Source organism: Ursus arctos, unplaced genomic scaffold (genome assembly GCF_023065955.2).
Source record: "Ursus arctos isolate Adak ecotype North America unplaced genomic scaffold, UrsArc2.0 scaffold_18, whole genome shotgun sequence".
NCBI classification, from domain to species: domain Eukaryota; kingdom Metazoa; phylum Chordata; class Mammalia; order Carnivora; family Ursidae; genus Ursus; species Ursus arctos.
The window spans coordinates 56,085,894-56,105,063 of NW_026622852.1; the positions used below are offsets into that span (position 1 = coordinate 56,085,894).

General features: G+C 54.9%; 1 protein-coding gene across 11 annotated transcripts in view; it reads right to left on the reverse strand.

Annotated features, from left to right (window-relative positions):
• The window catches only part of RAPGEF1 (Rap guanine nucleotide exchange factor 1), a 131,302-nt gene that overhangs the window by 21,069 nt on the left and 91,063 nt on the right, over positions 1-19,170 (reverse strand). For 6 of the 11 annotated variants that reach the window (XM_048223359.2, XM_048223357.2, XM_044389691.3 and 3 more), the window contains 2 exons: positions 18,541-19,047; positions 13,046-13,245 (listed from right to left, as the gene is read on the reverse strand). In XM_048223359.2, the coding sequence (XP_048079316.1) occupies positions 13,046-13,245; positions 18,541-19,047 (707 nt within the window). Of the gene's footprint in view, positions 1-10,634; positions 10,794-13,045; positions 13,246-18,540; positions 19,048-19,170 lie in introns of all 11 variants that reach the window. The other 5 variants (XM_048223353.2, XM_048223347.2, XM_044389687.3 and 2 more) reach the window with 2 other exon arrangements.

The following is a 19,170-nucleotide window of genomic DNA, read 5'->3' on the forward strand; positions in this document are numbered from 1 at the left end:
GTATGTGCGCTCAGACACCTGGGTCCGATTTACTCATTTTGAATCTTTTGCATGAATCTTTTTGGTTTTGTCCCTTGAAAGTCAAACACTGCAGCCTTTCAAATACCATAATCTACCTGAAATGCTTTTGAAAGGGAAGGGCTAGCCTTAAAAATGGTCAGAAGGACCGTGCTATCAAAATGCTAAAAATTTCTGAGTTCATGTCCCTTCCTATACAATCTTTTCTTTTCTTTCTTTCTTTTTTTTTTAAACAAATGAAGGGATCTTGCAATGCTTCTGAGACCACCCTAGAGCTGCAAGGCTACACGCTCCCAAATTCTCATTGAGAGAGAAGTCTGCAGCCAGGCTGAGGGGTGACAGTGCATGCCCGCAGCTTCTCAGAGTCAACGAGCACTGTTCAGGCCTGAGCTCTGCTGTGGGAGGAGGGACAGAGGAGCTCTGGGACCAGGGGCCACCAGGCTCTGAACCTGACGATGTCACCATGTCCCACAAATGGCCTGACAATCTGATGCTGTCACAGGGTAATGGGAGAGGGGCAGGTGGAAGGGTCCCTGTATCCAAAGTTCTTGCCCGGACCACTACTCCCAGAGGGTCTGTGTGGGGTTTACGGAGATGATGCTCTGCAGTCCCGAGTGCAGTGCTGGCACGCGGCACTGCGTCCACTCCCCTCCCTCGCCTTCCGAAGTCCCAGAACCACCCCACACAACAGAGCTGCGCTGTTTCACGGGGTCTACTACATATTTACTGCACAAAGGAACACGTACGAATTGCCTCTAATATTATAAGTGAAGCACCCAGAACACCACCTGACTCGCAGCTGCGTCTCGGTTCTGAGCGTGGAAGGGTAACCGACAAGCTTCCCCCACTGCAGTGGGAGACCGGGACGGGGAGGCGGGAAGAGGCTCCAGACGCCCCAAGGATGGACGCCCCAAGGGTGTGGGCTGCAGGGGAGGGGCAGCCACCAAGGAGAAAGCAAGGAGGCTCCCATCTCTAGGACAAAGCTCCCAGCCGGCCTGCCCTTCCCTCCCCCTCAGCTCCAGCCTATGTGCAGCTCTGGTATTCCAGCTATGCAGTCCTGCTGGGACAGGAGCCAAGCTTGAAAAATACCTTCAAGGGGATGGGGAGATGCAAGACCCCGCTCTCTAAGCACCACAAAGCACCCTCAGTGCCCCTCCTGCAACTACAGAGGGGAGGGCCACGTTGGGGCTCATCGTCACACCGCTGTTGACAAGGTCGGTCTCTGCAGACTCCCCCATAAGTACTTCCTGGCCCATAAGACCACACTTCTTCATCGCGGCAGGGAGGAAGGCAGGCTGGCCACGGAGCAGAAATCACTCATCACTGCCTGGAGTTTATTCTAGGACCTGGCTGGTGCCTGGCTTTGCTTCTGACAGAGAGCTGCTGCGCTCTGTAGCAGGAATTTTTATTTATAGCCAGAGTAAGACTGTTTGGGCTAAGGATTTTATACTAAGAGGGGGGCTGCCTGTCTGGAGACTGCAGATTTCTGCGGAAGATCTAGGAGCACCAGAGCAAGTTCCCGGGAAAGAAAGCAGTCAGGAGGGGCTGCCTGGCCCCCAACATCAGCCTTGATCACACCATCAGTCAAAGTGCCAGCAAGGACCATCTGGTGAGGACGATGCCTGCTGGTCAGATAGGTGCTAAGGGTTTGCACCAATCACCTCATCTCATCTACACTAAGCTCCTAAGAGAGGTGTGGGGGATATCCCGCTCACCGAACATTCTGGGCAGGTGACAGGCCCCAACCATGTAATTCTGCAGCTCTGTGGGTACACCTACTACCGGGCTGGGCGATCTCCTTGCCTCAGTGTTTCGTGGTGACCAGCAAGCAACAGGCAGGGAGCTGAGGCTTGACATACAAGCCGGGGATGCAGAGCCAACAACTGCCCTCGAGAGAGATGCAGGGACTGGCAACCTCACTTTTGAAAACGCACGTGAATGAGCCACCGTGAGTCTTCTGGGTGGAAACACAATGGCTGGTGACCCTGTATGGCGATGTGTGGCGGTGCACACGCTGGAACGCAAAGCCACCCAAAGCTGGCCAGGCGTTAGTTTTCAGGGACACTTTATCTCCATTATCATCTTGGCATGAAAATTGACTAGGGGTGAGCCCTGTGCTGGCAAGAAAGCAGGAAAAGAGACCTTTAAATGCAAGATTCCGATTCCTCCCTATAACAGACGTTCCATTTAATTCCTGTGACTGTCAGGAAGAACGGGGGTGCCAAAGGGAGCAGAGAGCGTGCCAGCAGCCGCGGGCCAGAGCCACAGGCCAATGACCCTGCCGGCTCTGCAGCTGCAGTGACTGGAGCTCTGAGCTTTGAGGAACTTTCAACCCTCCCAATTACAGGGCGATGCAAACATTTGAGTGAATGGACTTACTGTCGTAAAGTGTCTGGGAAGCACAGAAGTTGCCAGAGATTGGTCATTACTGCATATTCTTGGCTCAAGCAAGGCTTATGGCTTCAGTGTTTCTGGAGGCTGCTTACCAACACAGATAAGCTATTGGACGGCTGGTTTTCAGGCTTACATTCGTCTCCATCGTTTGTGAGAAAACACACCCAAGGGCAGCTGCTGCTCGGAGTGTGGTTTGGGCTTCCTTCCCGTACAGAGAATCACTGGGAACCACAGCTCAGCACTGGTCCTGGGCTTACACTTCCCTTAAACCAGAGACTGCGAGTGTCAACACAACGCGGGACTAAGTGATTTGTCTTGGAGGGAAGTCAAGCTCGCAGCCACTGCACAACACCTCCGCCGTCTCCCGGGGGCTGGGCCTCCTGCAGAGAAGCACGCCTGCTTTGGCTCTCGACAGATGGAAAGTCACCAGGAAGGACCCTTGGTAACAGTCCTCATCACTCCGTGCGACACACTGAGAGGAAGTCGGCTAGCCGTGTCTCCTCTCCCCTTCCTGGTCCCAGTCAGCTACTTCTTTACCAAAGCCTTTCTTCCCGGCTCCCTCACCCCAGAAGCAACTTCCTTCTTTGATGCCTTTGTGTTAATTTATAACAACTAGGTTTGACATAAGGTCAAAGGGTAGGTTTCCAAAGCCAAGCAGGACCTGCCCCTGAGACCTCTCTCTGCTCCTGGCAGGGGAGCCACTTTTGTCAGCCCTGTTGTAGGAGTGATGGGACAGTACTCATCAAAGAGAGGCAATATCAGCATCACCGTGGATCCAAAAATATCTTCCCTCTTTTTGAATAAACTTCTTGGTGGAATCTATTTTTAAAAACCATTTCAACATTCTAATTAGTATTTTACAACAAAGGATGTAAAAAAAAAAAAAACCCAAAAATGTTTTGCTTGGGAGAATTTTAGGTAGTAGGATGGGTGACAGTGGAAATGTATTGCATTTTTTTCTCACGTGACGTATTTTTGCAACCCGAATCACAAGATCCTCCTTGAAAACACCAGATTTTGGCTAAATGGTTTCATGGCTAATAATATTCTTGCAAAAACTTCCAACACATTTTAGGATCCTCTGTATATTCACTAAATATTGACCTTGAGAGCATTGGCTCTTTATAGAAAGATTTAGTACAGATTAAAAAATGATTTGAATTCAGTTCTAGAAATTTGACTGAACTATTTTTACTCAGTCTGGGTTTCAACAGCATGCCAGGGACTCTAATTTACACTTAGTCTTAGAATTCTATTCAGAACCTGTAGCCGCGCTCTGTAATGTGTCAGAACACAAAAGACAAAAACCCTCTTCTTGGTGTCCAGCCTACATATGGGCTTTTCTTTTTACACAGCCTTGGCAGGTCTCCATCATTTACTGGCAATCAAGCAGTTTATAAATGTCAAGCGAACACTATTCTTCATAGCGGAGATCTGGATTCTTAACCTCAGCTCTAACTGAGACTCTGTATAAATGAAATGGTCCAGCTTCTCTACTGCGGTTTCCTCATCTCTAGAGCGGAATAAGCCCTCCATCACAGAGCAGTGACAAGCAGCCTGAAATGCGAAGGTATAGACGACAGTTTGTGTGTGCAGACAGCACCCTTAGGGTTCATGACACCCCAGGACCTTCACAAGGACCAAGGGGGTTCTTTTAGTGCCAGATCAGCCGGACTGTGATGGATGGAGACAGAAGCATGCCTGCACAAGGGGCTACAGCTATTTCCTGGGTCTGAAGCTGGTCCAAGAGCAATGACCATCCCAAATGCCATGAGCACCAACAAAAAAGCAGCAAGAAGTCTTCAACATGAGGGGCAGAAATGGCTGAGTCACAGCGGTTGCTTCCGCGAGTCTCCAAGGCCAAGGGTCCCCAAGCTCTGGTCTTGGGCCCGACAGCCAGCAGCCAGGGCCTTATGGGTTAGTGGAGAAGGAAAGTGAGAAAGAAATTGGGTTTTCGGCCACAGTCTGGGGCGAGTGTGCGTGATGCATGGAAGTGGATGAGTCAGCATCCCGTTGTCGTAATGAAATGTGGGGATGTGAGGGAGGGCAGAGGAAGACAGCTAGATGCCTCCTTGGTCACTGCTCACTGCTTCTGGGTGAATTAAGATCCTCCCAGTCGGTTTGGCGTCACGGAGCACCTGCCACTTGCTGGCTCGGCCCCGAGCTATGTACTGAGGCCGCAGGCACATTATAAACCCAGTCCTTATCCTCAGAGGATTCAGGACCTTGAGAAAAAAGAACTGGAGCGTTACCAAAGAAACACTTTCCCAGCGTGCTAGTAAATATTATAATGCCTCCCTTCTTACTAAACACCGTTGTGCGCCTAACACTGTTACGTGCTCTACATGTGCCTTGCCTTTACTCCTCAGGACAATTCCAGGCTCCCGTCGCTGAAGAGGAAATGGGGGTCTGCTGCTCTGGGGATGGCGTGCTCAGGTGCACACAGCAAGCAAGGAACAGCATGGTGGGGAAGGGGCCAGGGGTATCAGGAAGCAAGATAGAAGCTGTGTGGGGGTGCCAAGGAGTCGGTGCCAGGAGAAACTGGGGGGTACGGAGGACCTAGGCATGGAGACAGGTAGCTGGCGAGGCCGCAGAAGGCTCTGCAGTGTTGAGGAGACACTGGAGTCTGACTAGTGCTGAGAAGGGGACGTGGCGGCAGGAAGGCCAGTAGGGAGCCCACAGAGGCCAGGCCAGGGAGCAGTGACAAGGCTGGAGAAGAAGACCAGCTCAGGGCATATGCTAGGAAGTGCAGCAGGGCTTGGTGAGTGGGTGTGCATGTCACATGTAAAGGTGCTGTGTATGTGGCGGTGGGGGTGACGGGGAGGGAAGACAATACCTCATTTCCTTGCTTGGGCAACTCAGTGGATAGTGGAAACATTCACAGAAATAACAAGGATGCAGGGCGCCTGGCTGCCTCAGTCAGTTAAGCATCCAACTCTTGATTTTGGCTCAGGTCATGATCGAAGGGTTGTGGGATCGAGCCCTGCTTAGGGCTCTCTGCTGGGAGGGGGTCTGCTTGAGATTCTCTCTCTCTCTCTCTCCCCTCCCCCCTGTTTGCACGCCTGCTCTCTAAATAAATCAATCTTAAAAAAAAAAAAAAAAAGAACAAGGATGGGAGCAGAAGGGTTTGGCTGCTCCTGCCCCATTAGGTGTGCGGGATCTAATTCCCTGTCCCAGGAAGCCCAGAGTCTAGCGAGATGCTGGCATTTATGGCTGCAGACTCTGCTCTGTGGTAAAGCCCCAAGAACAGGGTAGAGTACGAGAGTCTCTGAAACACCCACCAGCTCCCGAGCCTTGCACGCAGCACGGCCTTCATGCTCCCTGGGCCGACAGTGCCGGGCCGCTCTGAAGGAAACCCCTGGCACTTCTGGCAGGCCGATGGAACAAAGCCCCCCCAGGAGATGGAGCCTGGAGAAATACTCCCCAACCCCGGGCTGCAAGTGCTGTCCTCGGACACTCCCCCACTCTCAGCTCTCAGAGTGAGTGAGCTCGAAGCAGGGCAGGAAGCCATAGAGATAAGGTGACCTCAGGAAGAAGCAAGGGACAGAGGCGAGGAAGGCAGGGGCTTATTTTTTCCAGCAGAAGACACACACTGTGTTGTGGCAAGCAAGCCGAGCCCGCAGACTCTGTCTGCCTCTCTCCTGATGATTCTCTTCCCCTTACCCTGCTCCACTGTCTCTCCTTCACTCTTTCCCTTCCTGTCTGGCCATTAGACCAGCCTTTCAGCCCACGGTCTCCGTGGCAGCCGCTGGTTACTGCTCAGGGCAGTAAAGGTGAGGGACAGATGCACTCGGGGGACTTCAGGAGCCGCCACGTGTTTCAGCGAGTGGGCCCTCGCTGCTGCACCATGACGGCACGGCAGAGACAGAGTGTGCGAAGCAGGCCCTCCGGTGACAGCATGTGTGCTGAGGTCCGAAAACCCGGGTTCCACACTTAGAGGGTCACCATCTGCCAGAACCGGCCGCCGGCGGCTCCACCGCCCCTCCCCCGGCCTCCGTAACTGCAGTCCTCAAGATGATACAGACTCGACTTCTGGACCCTGAGGAGCGCTGTTTTTAAACGAATGACAGGCACTATGGATACTTCTCAACTTCACAAAACCCGAGTCTTCGGACAGTTTTACTTATTCGGAATCATTCTGGAAGCCAAGATGCTGAAGAACTATCTCCACAGATTCCTAGCATCCGAACAGACCTCCTGGGGACGGTATAAAGCTGCACCTTGCAGTCAGCCAAGAAAGGACGCACCAGAAGACGGTCTGGGGGCGGACGAAGGTGATTTCTCTGACATCAATATTTCAATACCTGAAGAGCACTGGTAACCCTAACGTTACTGAGAGATTTTATTTTCTTTTTTTTTAAATTAAAAAAAAAAAAAAGATTTGGGAGACAGAGAGGGAGACAGAATGAGCAGTGGGGAGGGGCAGCAGGGGAGAGAGTGAGACACAGACTCCCTGTAGAGCAGGGAGCCTGCTCAGGGCTCGATCCCAGGACCTGGAGATCATGACCTGAGCCGAAGGCAGACACTTCACCGACTGAGCCACAGGTGCCCCATGAGAGATTTTCACTACCTTGGTCAAGGGTAAGGTGAACGTAGATCCCATCCACCTTTTAAGATTCTTTTTAGATTCAGAAGACCAGGGTTCAGAACCAGAGCCAAGGCAAGCCAGAGAAGGGCCAGGAAAAGGAGACAGCACATGGAATTCAGTGAGGAGGGGAAGAGCTGATGCCAGAGGGACCAGAGCTGGAGTGGAGGCGGAAGGCAGGCAGCCAACATGGCGGGGCTGCAGTGCGAACATGGCAGGCAGCCCCCCAGCATCATGTCAGAGAGCCATCTGTAGGAAGGCTCATCACTGAAACACCTTCCAGCACCCCCATGGGGCAGGCACATTGCCAAGACCCAGTGGGATCAGACCAGGAACAGGGGGCTCGGCCTCCCTGGGCCTCGGGGAGGCTGCCCATGGTTCTCCACATCTTTCCTGCCTCTCACTCAGTCCTCATTTCCCTAAATATCTTCCTCCACTGAACTGGGCGCAACAACCCAGAGACCACACGTCAGGTCCAGATGCCTGTCCGCGTAGACGCTCCAGGTTCCTAGGGTGCAGCACGAGCTGGGCAGGACAGGAAGCCCGTGCACTGCGAGCGAACACTTCTGTGCGGCGAGACAGCCGAGCAGATGCGGTGGAAGATGGCGGGAGGGTGGGCACCGCCTGGCCTGACCCCCAAGGGTCATGCTCAGGAGGGAGCAGCTGGGGAAGCAGTCTTTCAGTTAAGGTGTGCTGACCCTGAGGACACACGGAAGGCTGACTACGGGCACCGCCCTTCAGCCAGCTCCCCCATAACCTTGATCCCTGAGCACTTACGCTTGAGGCCACCTTCCAGAATGCGCATTAGGCTTTCTGGCCCCCATCCTCCAGGTAGATCCTTTTGTGTGGAACATCTTAGACTCGTTCTCCCTGACTTTTACCCCTTATCTCCCTGAAATCCTAACTGTCCTTCAGGCCACAGCTCAAATGCCACCCCCCCACCCCATGAAGCTCTGCCTGGCCTTGTCCCGGCCCCAAAGCCCAGGGGGTTCCCACCGACGGCTCGTGACTCTTCTGGCCTTACTCACACCCTGCCTCAGGACCCTTCCTGCTGCATGACCTGCGCAAGGAGAGTCCCCGTGCCTGCTGTATTAAACTCAACCTGCAACACTGGGAAGACGGAACAAGATGCTTCAATTAAGCTCAGTCAATTCAGCTCTCCTGCTCTAATTCGAGAGCTTTTCGTTTTTCCTTTTTTGAGAGAGAGAAAGAGAGAGAGAAAGAGAGAATGCGTGTGCACGCATGTGTGACTGCGCGCATGAGTGGGGGGGCAAAGGGAGAGAGAGAATCTTAAGCAGGCCCCACGCCCAGCATAGACCCCGACTCGAGGCTTGGGCTCACGACCCTGAGATCATGACCTAAACTGAAATCAAGGGTCAGACACTTAACCGAGTGAGCCACCAGGTGCCCCAAGAGGTTTTTAATGTTTAGAATCTTGCCCAGCAGAAGTAACAGGTGGCTGAGAGGGTGAGGTGTCTTCAGACTTGACAACTGCTGTATTCCTAAGGGGCACCCCTTCAGAATCCCACATTGGAAGGATGACACAGGCCCAGGAACGACAGAATGATGAGATTCAGGAATAAAGGGCTGCTCTGAGAGCAATCCAAAGCCCTCCATCTGGGGCTCATCTCAGAATGCAAGCAGAGAGCACACGAAGAATATGTTGGCATTGCACTAAACCACTTCTCTGGGGTTTCAGCACATCAGATGTCAAATGTTCCGAACATTCAGGACATTACTGACAGCTCCGGAGGCTGGGGGCCTTTCCTTTGAAGAAATAAAGATCCTTCAGCAGCTCACTCCCTTGGGCTGCGCTGCGGAGATGGTCTGGAGGTGCCTTGAGACTCCCCTGCATCCCAAGGGATAAAAACCATGACATATTCACCCCAAACTTCACTGAAACGCCCTCAAACTTCCATCAACTCTGTAGCAAACAGTTCTGTTCACTGACAGCCCTCCAACCCCGAACTGTTCAAAAGGGACATTGTAGACACTTTCTTAGGATAACTCACACTTACTTTCTGTTCATAGAGTGGAAAAAACAGTCAAGAGCTAGATTGTGTAAAGGCCAAGTTTTGCAGGATTTGTGAAAGGAGCTTGCCAGAAGTGCTTGCTGAGGAAACAGAGGGTGTCTGTGTGCCAGCGCAGGGCTGTGAGTGGGGAGGGAGGGGTGCTTGGCCTTTCTACAGCAAGCGTAGGGTTGCCGAGGGTTCTAAAAAGTTAGGCCCTAGCACCCAAAGGAACAGTGCATTCCTCACGGCAGGCAGGGCCGTCCTAATCTGGGCCCCGGATGGGTGGTTCCCAAAGACGGAAACCAGACAAGACCACCCTGGCAGCCTGAGCTTGGCTAGGTCTCTGAGAGTCACCAGGTCAACCAGTCACCAGGTCAGAGAGGGAAAAGGAAGTCCAGGTAGGTGAAGCCATTTGTCCAAGCTGTCACGTGCAGAATGAGGATGGAGCTGAGACTAGGACCCAGAACGCTGAGAGCAAGAGCTATAGTAATCAACTTTCCTGTATGATTTTACTCAATCCCCACAATCACAAAATAAGAGACAAGTGTAATCTCGAAGTAAAGAAACAGAGGCCAGGAGGGATAAATAAACTACCCAAAGGCAAAACTGATTTTAAGTAGAACCCAAACATGGCCCCATCCAAGCTCTATCCCTGCTGTCAGTCTCATCGTAACAGATTAAAGGAAGGATGGTAGCCGTTTAGGTTCCCGGACAGATGCAGACTTCAGCAAAGGACAACAGAACAGTACTGTGCCTCCCAAAGTGTTAGTGTCCCCTAAGTTTCAGAAGTAAACTATTTACAGAAATGGCTGCACCCACTCCCCTCCTGCAGCCATGTCCCTCTGCAAGGTGATCTGGCAGCAGCCCCCGGCAAGAGGTGGAGTCCGGCTCCTACTCCTGGAATCCAACTGGCCTTGTGATTGAACCGAGAGAATGCCAGGAAGTGACAGACAGTGCGCCAGTTCTGAGCCTAGGCCTGAAGATACCCTGCATGCTCCCATCAGTTCCTCGGGCACCCTGCCAGCTGCCCCAGGAGCAAGCCCGGGCTGGCCTCACGGGGGCTGGAGGACCAGGGGGAGCACAGGCAGCCACATCGGCCCGCTGTCCCAGCGGAGGTTCCAGAGATGCTGGTGAGGCCGGCCAAAATCATACGGGCAGTCACCGTACCACCCTGTGTCCCGAGCAATGACCGACGGTTACTGAGTTTTGGACTGGTCTGCTACACAGCAGAAGTTAACCGGCGAGGCCAAGCCCTGGTAAAGCCCGTTCTTCCTGGCCTTGCTTCCTTCCGGCAGAATACTTCTTTTAAATACAGGACACTTACAGGGCTGACCCACGGCCCAACGGGAGACCAGAGTAAAAGGGCCAAAACATTTCTGCCAGTAATTTACGTCTGAGTGGTAATGCCGAGAGCGTGGCTGCTAACATTCCTCCCCCCTCCCCCAACACTTCACACAGTCCTCAGGCCACAGAAAACCAAGCACGCAGGCCCCTTCCCGTCTAGTGCAGGGTCTGCAAGAGGACAGAGTCAGGGCTGGGCAGCGGCACACAGGTCAGGAAGCACAGGCGACAAACGAAAGTTCACACTCACGTTTCCAAGCAAAGAGCAGCAGGGAGCGACTCACCGAGGGCACAGGCAAGTTGCCGTGCCGGCTGAGAAAGGAGTTAGAGACGGACACACTGATGCCCTGAGTGGCACTGCTGTCCTCGGGGGTGAAGGCCACTTTAGTTTGCTGGACACAGTAGGAGACAGAGGAGAAGGAAGAAGCAGCATAGGAGGCCTGCTGGACAGAAGGGACGAGAGAGAGGACAGGGAAGGAGGGAGAAAAGCAGAGAACAGTCAGGCAGGTTCACATGAAGGCTCCACTGGCTGCTACCTAATTCTGCTTGGACATGCTGGAGAGGGATGGCTTCTTGGCTCGGCCGAGGACTCAAAGATGCCTGCCAGAGTCTACCTGGACGAGAGGGCGCCCTCCTTCACCTCCATGTGAGGGATTTAAAAGGCTAACTTTCATACAAGTTGTACCCGTTGGAAGTGGCGGCAAGGTGGACAGAGCCCCACGGGCCTGGCTTGGAGCCCTGCTCTTGCACTGACTAGGGCCTCAAGTTCCTCCTCTGGGGAGCAGACCCTGCAGTTGTCCGTGCTCCCGCAGAGCACGCCCCTGGAGCCAGGCCGCCTGGCTTTGAACCTGGGCCTCACCGCTTGGGACCTCTTTGGCCTTGGGCATTATTTAAAGCTCTCTGTGCCTCAGGTTCTTCATCTGTAAAATGGGGACAACCGGCTAGGACCGTATGCGTGTAAAGCACTCAGAGCCCCGCCTGCCGCGCTGTACAGGGGCCAACAGGCACAATTATAACCACGATTTTTGCTGGTAAAATAGAGAGAAGTCTTTCTGCATCTGCATCTGCATCTGCATCTGGGAGAGGGCAGCCACGCAGCAGGCACAGGGTACGCCTCGAGCTGCGCCGGGCTTCAGCCACAGGTGGGCTTGGTCCCCCCCATTTTACTTCTAGTGGTGGGTGGGCTCCAGTGAAGTCTCTCTGGCTTTCTCAGCCTCAGCTGACTTAACATGGGGGTGACAGAAGCTGTGGGGACGATCATGTGAAACCAGACCAAAGCCACAGTGCTGACATAGGGGGGCGCTCAGCAGGTGTCTGTCCCATCCTGGGCCCCTCACGACTGCCCTGCCAGCACGGGGCGTGCTCGGTGGGCTCTCCCACACAGGCTCTGATTCCAAGAGTGCTCCCTAGGGACCTGTGTGAAGCCTGTGGGCTCCTTGGTGAAGGAAAGATGCCCGAGGATGACCGACAGGCGCCTGTGGACACTGGTGGGAGGGGCTGAGACTGTTTCAAATCTCAACGAAATCCAGCTCAGCTGTTCCACCAAACATTTTAGGTCAGGGGTCCCTGGGGCAGGCATTTCTATTTCCATGGTAAAGATCCCTTTCTGAAACATTTTCAGAGCCATTTAGATTCATCCTGGGGCATACTCAGGTATCCGTGGGGTGGGCTGGGTGGGTGAAGAACTGAGGCTGAGTGTCAGTCGTGAGACATAGCTAGTCCTGGCTTCCAGGGCCGACCACATTGGACTCTGCCTGCTCAGCCTCTGAGCTCCCCGAATGCAGGAAGGCTCAGGGGCCCCTGGGGCGGGGCAGGGGCTTGAGGAGTAACCCGGGCTCTTGACTGTCCAGTCGGCAGCTGCCTCGCAGAAAAGGCAGGGTAGCACCTTTGCATCCTCTCACGAAGGATGAAAGATGGCCGGGCCCCTCTGCGGTGAAAACACTACCAGGCTGGCCAGCCTATGAGCAAAACAGCGCATGCAGCTCTGAACAGGTCAAGAATCCCCTTCTGAGGTGCACTCTTCCCGGAAAGCACGGCCGGGTGAGATGCTTGGACTCTACCACCTGACCACGGTCTACTTGGTCGATAAACTGGGAGCCGCAGGAGCAGGGCTCAGGGGTGTGCAGCAGGCACACCCGATCTGCCCACCCGCGGGTCCCACGCAGGACAGCCTGCCTTTTGTGCTGACTTGGGCTTCGTCACCTACAGGGAACCCTCACACAGGGGTGTTCTCAGAGGAGGTAGGGTGCCACGCCGGGAACACAGAACGGCTCTGTGTAAGGCCATCGTGCTTCAACAGAGCTTGTTTCCACGGGGCCATCCCTGGCCAGGGTGGGGTGTCAGTCACTCTGTGTAGTTGGGCCATTATGTAAATCAAGTCCACAGATGGCCGTACACAGACCAGGCCCTGTGCCTTGATTGAGTCCCCCCTTTCTGGGAGGTCTATATTGGAGCCAAGGAAAAGAGGAAAAATACAAGAGACTGTCAGCAGAGAAAGCAGACGTTCTGAGTACCAGCCAGGCCCAGCTGCTCGGGTCTACTCTGGAAGAGAAAGGCGCCGCCACCCCCAGGGCGGGGAGATGGGGGAGCTTGTCAGGAGGAAGTGAAAGCACCCGTGTGGGAAGCAGCGTGGCCCATGGCAGCCCCGGGCCTGCGGAAGGGTCCCGGCCACGGGGCGGGGCGGAGGGTGGCTTACCAGCTGCCGCTGCTTGGGGGGCAGGGCGGGGGGCGGCGCCAGCTCGTGCGGGGCCTCGGTGCTGAACGAGTCGTTGAAGCCGTACACCTCCATGAGGAGCTTGTTCTTCTGCTGGTAGATGTGCTCGTTCTGCGGCGTCTGGTAGAACACGGACGGCTGCGGCTCCGAGTAGTCCTCGAGCAGCTGCATGTAGGCCAGCACTGCGGGACAGACGGGGCGGGGGTGACCCCGGCGTTACTGGGGGGTGACTGCGGGGCACACAGCTGCCCCCACCCCCAGCGGGCCCCTCTCCGCTCCCCTGGTCCGGCCAGACCCACAGAAGCCCCCCTGCAGATGCTACGCGGCCGGACGCCACACCGTTGCCCACAGACCAAAATCTATGGACACATGGCAAGGGTGAGCCCTACGTAGGCTGTGGCTCCGGCCAACAGGGACACGCCCGTACAGGCTGGATGACTGACGCACAGCACTCTGGTGGGGAGGTGACAGTGGGGGAGGCCGGGACATGCGGGAACTCCCTGTACTTTCCACTCAATGTTGCCGTGAGCCTAAAACCACTCTAAAAAATAATCTTTAACTGTTTTAAAAAATAGTCTATTTTTTAAAAAGCATATGGGGGGGCCCCATCCCCCTCTGCTGAAAAACCCTGGGGGTTTCCTGGCACCCGTGGTTGCAGCGGAAGCTAGGCACCACTTCCCACTCCCCTGACCCCAGACGCATGGTCTTCCTCCCCTGATTGGAACACTCAGGGACGTGTGCACACGCTGTTCCCCGGCTCCCCCCAGTCCTGCCGCGCGGGCTCTCCCCTGCCTGTGGCTCGGCTTCCCCAGAGGCTCCACACGAGCCATCCGCCCAGCAGCCCCTCCTCGTCCCTCCATAGCGTCCTCTTAGCCCTTCCCACACTCATGAGCCACCTGTGGAATTGTCCCCCGATGTGATTTTACTGGGCACCTATGTGTTGGGCACCAGCTCAGGGGCTGGGCCTACACACGGGCCAGCAAGCAAGTCCTCTGCCCATGTGAGGCTCACCGCCTCCCAGAAGACAGAAAATAGACTAGGTGTGAATGCTGGCGACACCCCGGGAAGTGGGCTGGTGGTGGGAGCTTCCTGAGAATATGGATAAGCTACATGAGGCCTTTCACACTGAGGCTACCGGCTGGGCAAAGGCTAAGGCCGGTGGCCAGGGGTCCGGTGAGCAGAGCACAGCCAGCAAGGGGAGGCTGGAAGGAGCGAGGTGATCATTTGGGAGGTCATGAGAGGCTGTGGGAACGGGGCAAGGAGGCCGGCTCACTGCCATGTCAGTCGGAACCCGCGAAGGGTTCCCCTCCGGCCCTGCCTGGCGCGGCTTTGTCTACAGAAAACAGCTCGGGGCCGCTGTGGTTGTTCAGGGGACAGATAGCGGTGTGGGTGGAGGTGGGGAGAGTGATTTGAGTCAGGATATATTCTCGAAGCAGATGCAGTAGGATTTACTGCCTGCCACTGGAGAGTCGAAGCTCCTGGGGGACGGGGACCATGTCTGCCACGGCACCATCAGTGCCCGACACATAGCAGGTGTCCACAGATATTGTAGAACGAATGAGTGAATGAAACACGTGTCATCTATCCCGACCCAGTGACTTGCTGAACCAGGCGATGGCCCTGGGTGGGTCTTGTAAAGCACCCACCGGATAAACAAGAAGTAACAGCCACTAAGCTCCATTTTCCTGTTCCAGCCGAGAGGCTAGAGAACATCCTCGGGGGAGAGACAGACGGCGAGGAAAGACATGCTTGAATTCAAACACGTGCACCCTCTCCTCCCTAAACCTCGCTCCGAAAGCCCGGCCCTTGCCACCCCACCACCTGCTACGCTGCTCTCTCAGGGTGGCACTGCCTGGAGCTTCGCGGCCGCCCCGGGGCAGGCTCCCTGCCTGAGCCGTGCACCGTCGTGGCCAGAGACCCCAGCCGCAGACCCGCCCGGGGAGGCGCAACATCTCAGGGACCCATCCTCACAGGCACCCTTTCCTGAGGGAGGCGCGGAGCCCTCAGCCCTTGCATGGGAACATCAGTGTGCACCTTACTCCCAACTTCTGGGGTTAGTGAATGGAGCCCCAACTCCAGAGCTGGGCCCTTCTGGAGACTCCACAGGTTCAGGGAAAGTGACAGCTTGCAGCTGACTGTGTCCGGCCCTTTGGCACCCTCATGAAGCTGGGAGGCTGGGTGGGAGCAGGCCTTCTCCAATCCCTGTCTCTCTGTGGGACTGGAACTCGCATTTGACACTCCCCACGGCAAAGTCTAGGTCAAGGCTGGCCTGAAATGCAGTACAGCCCTTCCCATTCTCTCAGCGGTGGAGGAAGCTCCTGAGAGTTAGGGAATTCCTTGTAAACACGAACGTGCCCATGTTTGCAGGGAAAACGCTGTTATGCCCCCTTGATTCGTGAGTTAGGAACGAGGGCTCATCAGTTTACTTTCAGGGCCGATCCACATGCACTAGGAGGAAGCTGGTGACAATGGTGCTGGGAAGAAAAAGGGTCCCAGGGTTGGAACCAAAGGAACTTGGGTGCATGGATGGCAGGCACAGGGATGGCAGAGGTTGACGGCACCATCCAGAGGTGGGTGCTGTCCTCCTGGGTCATGTGGCAAGTGCTAGGAGCACCTGCTAGATACCAAGAAAAGGTGGCCCGGACAATTCTGCAGGGTTTCATTCTATATTTTCACTTAGCCTCAAAGTTGGGGGCTTAACTGGAGACCCTCAACTGGGGTCAAGGTAGATAGGAAATGCCTTCTCTAGGAGGGCTGTCTTTCTGGTGCCCTTCACTGAAGGAGGGGGTTCAAAGTCATCTCCTTCATTTGAAAGAATCAATGAGAATGTCTCCAGCAAGCACTGAGCAGAGCTTGGCCATAAAAGGCGGGTCGGTGAAGGCAGGATCACCGAGGGCACTGCAGCCAGAAGGCAAGTGTAGCCTACCACCCTTGAGCCCACGACACTGTTTTCCATGCTGCACCAACACCGTGAGGCTCTAGAGGAGATCCCAAATGCCTACCAAGTGCTCCCTGAAAAGACTGAATACGAGCATCTTTGCCTGACCGAAACAGGAGGCTTCGGTAAGAACTGACCTTCCAGATGCTGAAGTCTTACAGAGACCTGCTCACCAAGCACAGAGACAGTAATGAGGTTCGCGACCTTCGAGAAATAAGGAAAACTGGGTCTGTTTCAACGGAAGCCCAGCACAGGAGCTCAGAGAAGGGAGCAGCCACTGTCCCTGGGAATCTGGCACGCTGGCGCTCCAGCGGGCACCCAGGAGTGTGGGCAGTGATTAGGAAGCCTGTGGGGCACAAGGGGCTCATAGGGCTGCCCTCAGCAAGAGGGGCCAAGGACCCTCAGGACATCAGCGCAAACCGAAAGACAAAGACACTCTTATGATATCAGGACCGTGTATGTATGAGCTTTGCCCAGCATTAGCCAGATACAAGGGACGATGATGATCTCCCTCCTTCCTCGCAAAGCAACTCTGCAAGTTTTCTACCAGGTCAAAGACTGGAACTCCCCAAGGGTCCTCTTGGGGACGGAAGAGCACACTGGAGACTAGGACCAGGTCTCAAGTTTGGAGGTCTTTTCACGGGGCATAGAAAAAGATTCCCTGCTGCTTAGCGGTCCCTACTGAAACCCATACAATCTCCACAAAGGAGGGCTGGATCCCTTCCTCCCTAGTGTGCTGGGAAAACACAGGCCTGCTCCGAAGCCCAGATCTGCCACCCACTTGCCAGCTGATCCTGGCAAGGCTCGGTTCCTTTGCACTCCGGCTTCTTCTTCTATAAACTGTGCTAATACCACTGCCGGGGACCAGAGTGTGAAGACTAAATACGGTGGTATGTGAAGCTTTAGCCCAGAGCATGCCACACCTTAGGCTCTCAGTAGTTTTTCAAGGTTTGCAGACACAAGTGCTACAGACACTGATGGAACAGATAAAGCCTAAAAATAGACGTCTAAATTAATAGGAAATATTTTTAGCCACTGGAGACTTGAGGCTGTTGGAAAGGGAACAGCGGATGCCTCCCTTCCTCCTCCTCTCTACAGCCCCACATAAGGGCCATGGCCCACACCTGCTCTAAAAGCTGAGAAGGTGAGGCCCCCGGCTCCGTGGCCAGGCAACACCACTCATCTGTTGCAGTGTGCGTGGATGCAGTCCTACCCTGCATTCTGGGTTCAGAGAATTCCAAGGAAAGGAAAGGAGAGGAAAGGGTGTGAGCCCAGAGCGGCACACTGCTCAAGTCCAGGTAAGGTGGGTGCAGGGGAAAGGCCAACAGCTCTCTAAACACTTGCCAGTGTGGAGGGAGAGGCGCAGAGGGAAATGTGCCCGGCGTTGCCGTTGGCGGTCCCCTCTAGTAGCACCCTGCTTTCTCACGAGTGCATGACAGATGGGAATGACCTCACCAGCCCTCCAGAGCCAGCTCTCCCTCCAGCTGGGGGATGAGACCACCCTAGGCTAGGACACAGGCTGGGTGACACCCAGCAAGGAGTTGGCGGACAAGGCCCACCCAGCTGCCCTCGGGGCCACCCTTGCTGCATTTAACCACTCTCCCTTCTTTGAGGGTGGGCGCCATGCCAGCTGGGGCCGACCACATGCTCTCATTTGGAAGTTTGGAATGGAGAGTCAATTCCTAGTTGGTGGAAGTTCTCTGTTGGACGCTTCACCTAAGGCCAGGGAGCCCTGGGGCTGTGTGGCCCAGGTGACCACACACCTATCCAAATGGTGATGGCCAGTTTGCCAAAGAAAGACGGAGCAGAAGTGTGCCAGTCGGGGGGGGACAGGGCAGGGCACAGAGAGATCGGCGATGGGGAGCAGTGGGGGAGCCCAGCAGGCTCTAGTAGGACTCTACTTAGGAATTTGATGTCAAACTGACAGTTGGAAAACATTCCAACTACAAAAATCTAAAATTTCAGCTCCACCCCTGGACACTAATAACATCACAGATTAAAAATATGTGGTCTAAGAACTGTCCTGAGCAGCTCCAACCAGGCAACCTGGGGTTCTAAGTCATTTCGTGACAGTTCATGTCCGCAAACAGAAGACAGAGGGGTACCAGGAACCTCTCTGAACAGCAACCCTGCACACTCTCAGGGATCCTCAGAAAACCCCCCCGTGGGCGCGGTGAGGTCTAGTTACATTCTAACGTCCGTCCTGCTCTGCCCGGATGTTGCTGTAATGCTGCCCTGAAGCTGTGACACTCATTTCTCTTTGTCGCTGGGTGTTCGGGCTAAACACTTGGGCTCTGGGGAGGCCTGGCCTGAGATCTGAGAGAGGCCGTAAGGAGGGCTCGGCTCATTAAGCTCTACAAACCATCACCAGTACCGACAGACAAGCCTCCTGGAAGAGTCCACATACCGCGGCCCCGTCTTTTATGAAATTATGAGGCCACTGGTTTGACTCTGGCCTAACGCTCACGGGCTTAGATAAAATCGCCAGCATCTTAGGGTACAGAATGTGCTTCCCGACAACAGCTCGACAAAAGCTTACTGTGTTTGTTTTTCTTCTCTGGTAGAGGAGGCGGTTTTTCTGGGTCACCCGTTGATTCAGGAACAGTGAAATCACCCACAAATTCGACAGAGGCGGAGGACCCTCCTTGCTGAAAGGGGAGAATAGCAGCAAAGGGCGTGAAGGGGACGGACGGGACCGAGGCTGGGTTCTGCAGGTCATCCTCAGAGATGTTGTCGTACTGGGAGGGGTGCCGCTCGTAGGACACCCTGCAGCCAGAGCTGTCCGTGGTCTGGGAGGCCGCACTCCTGCGCTTCTTCTCGGGGAGAGCAGGCGGCGTGTCCATCTGCTGTCCTGGGGCCGACGTTCCCTCTGGCTGGGGACAGCCGCCAGGTGCTGGAGGCAACTGGAAAGGATGGCCAAGAAATGGAGACCCAGCCTCTCCCAAGGACTCCGGCAACGGGCTAAGGTTACAGGCCACTTGCTGAGGTATCTGGTCTGCGTTAGAGAGGTCTTGCTGAAGGAACTCGTAGTCAGGGTCATAGTGATCTGTTCACAACAGGAAAAACACTGCCTGTTAGCCACAAGGCCCGCAGAAAGACGCAATCCACCTCTCTGCTTTACCCAATCCCGTTCACTCGTGTGCGACACAAACACGATTCCCATCTCATC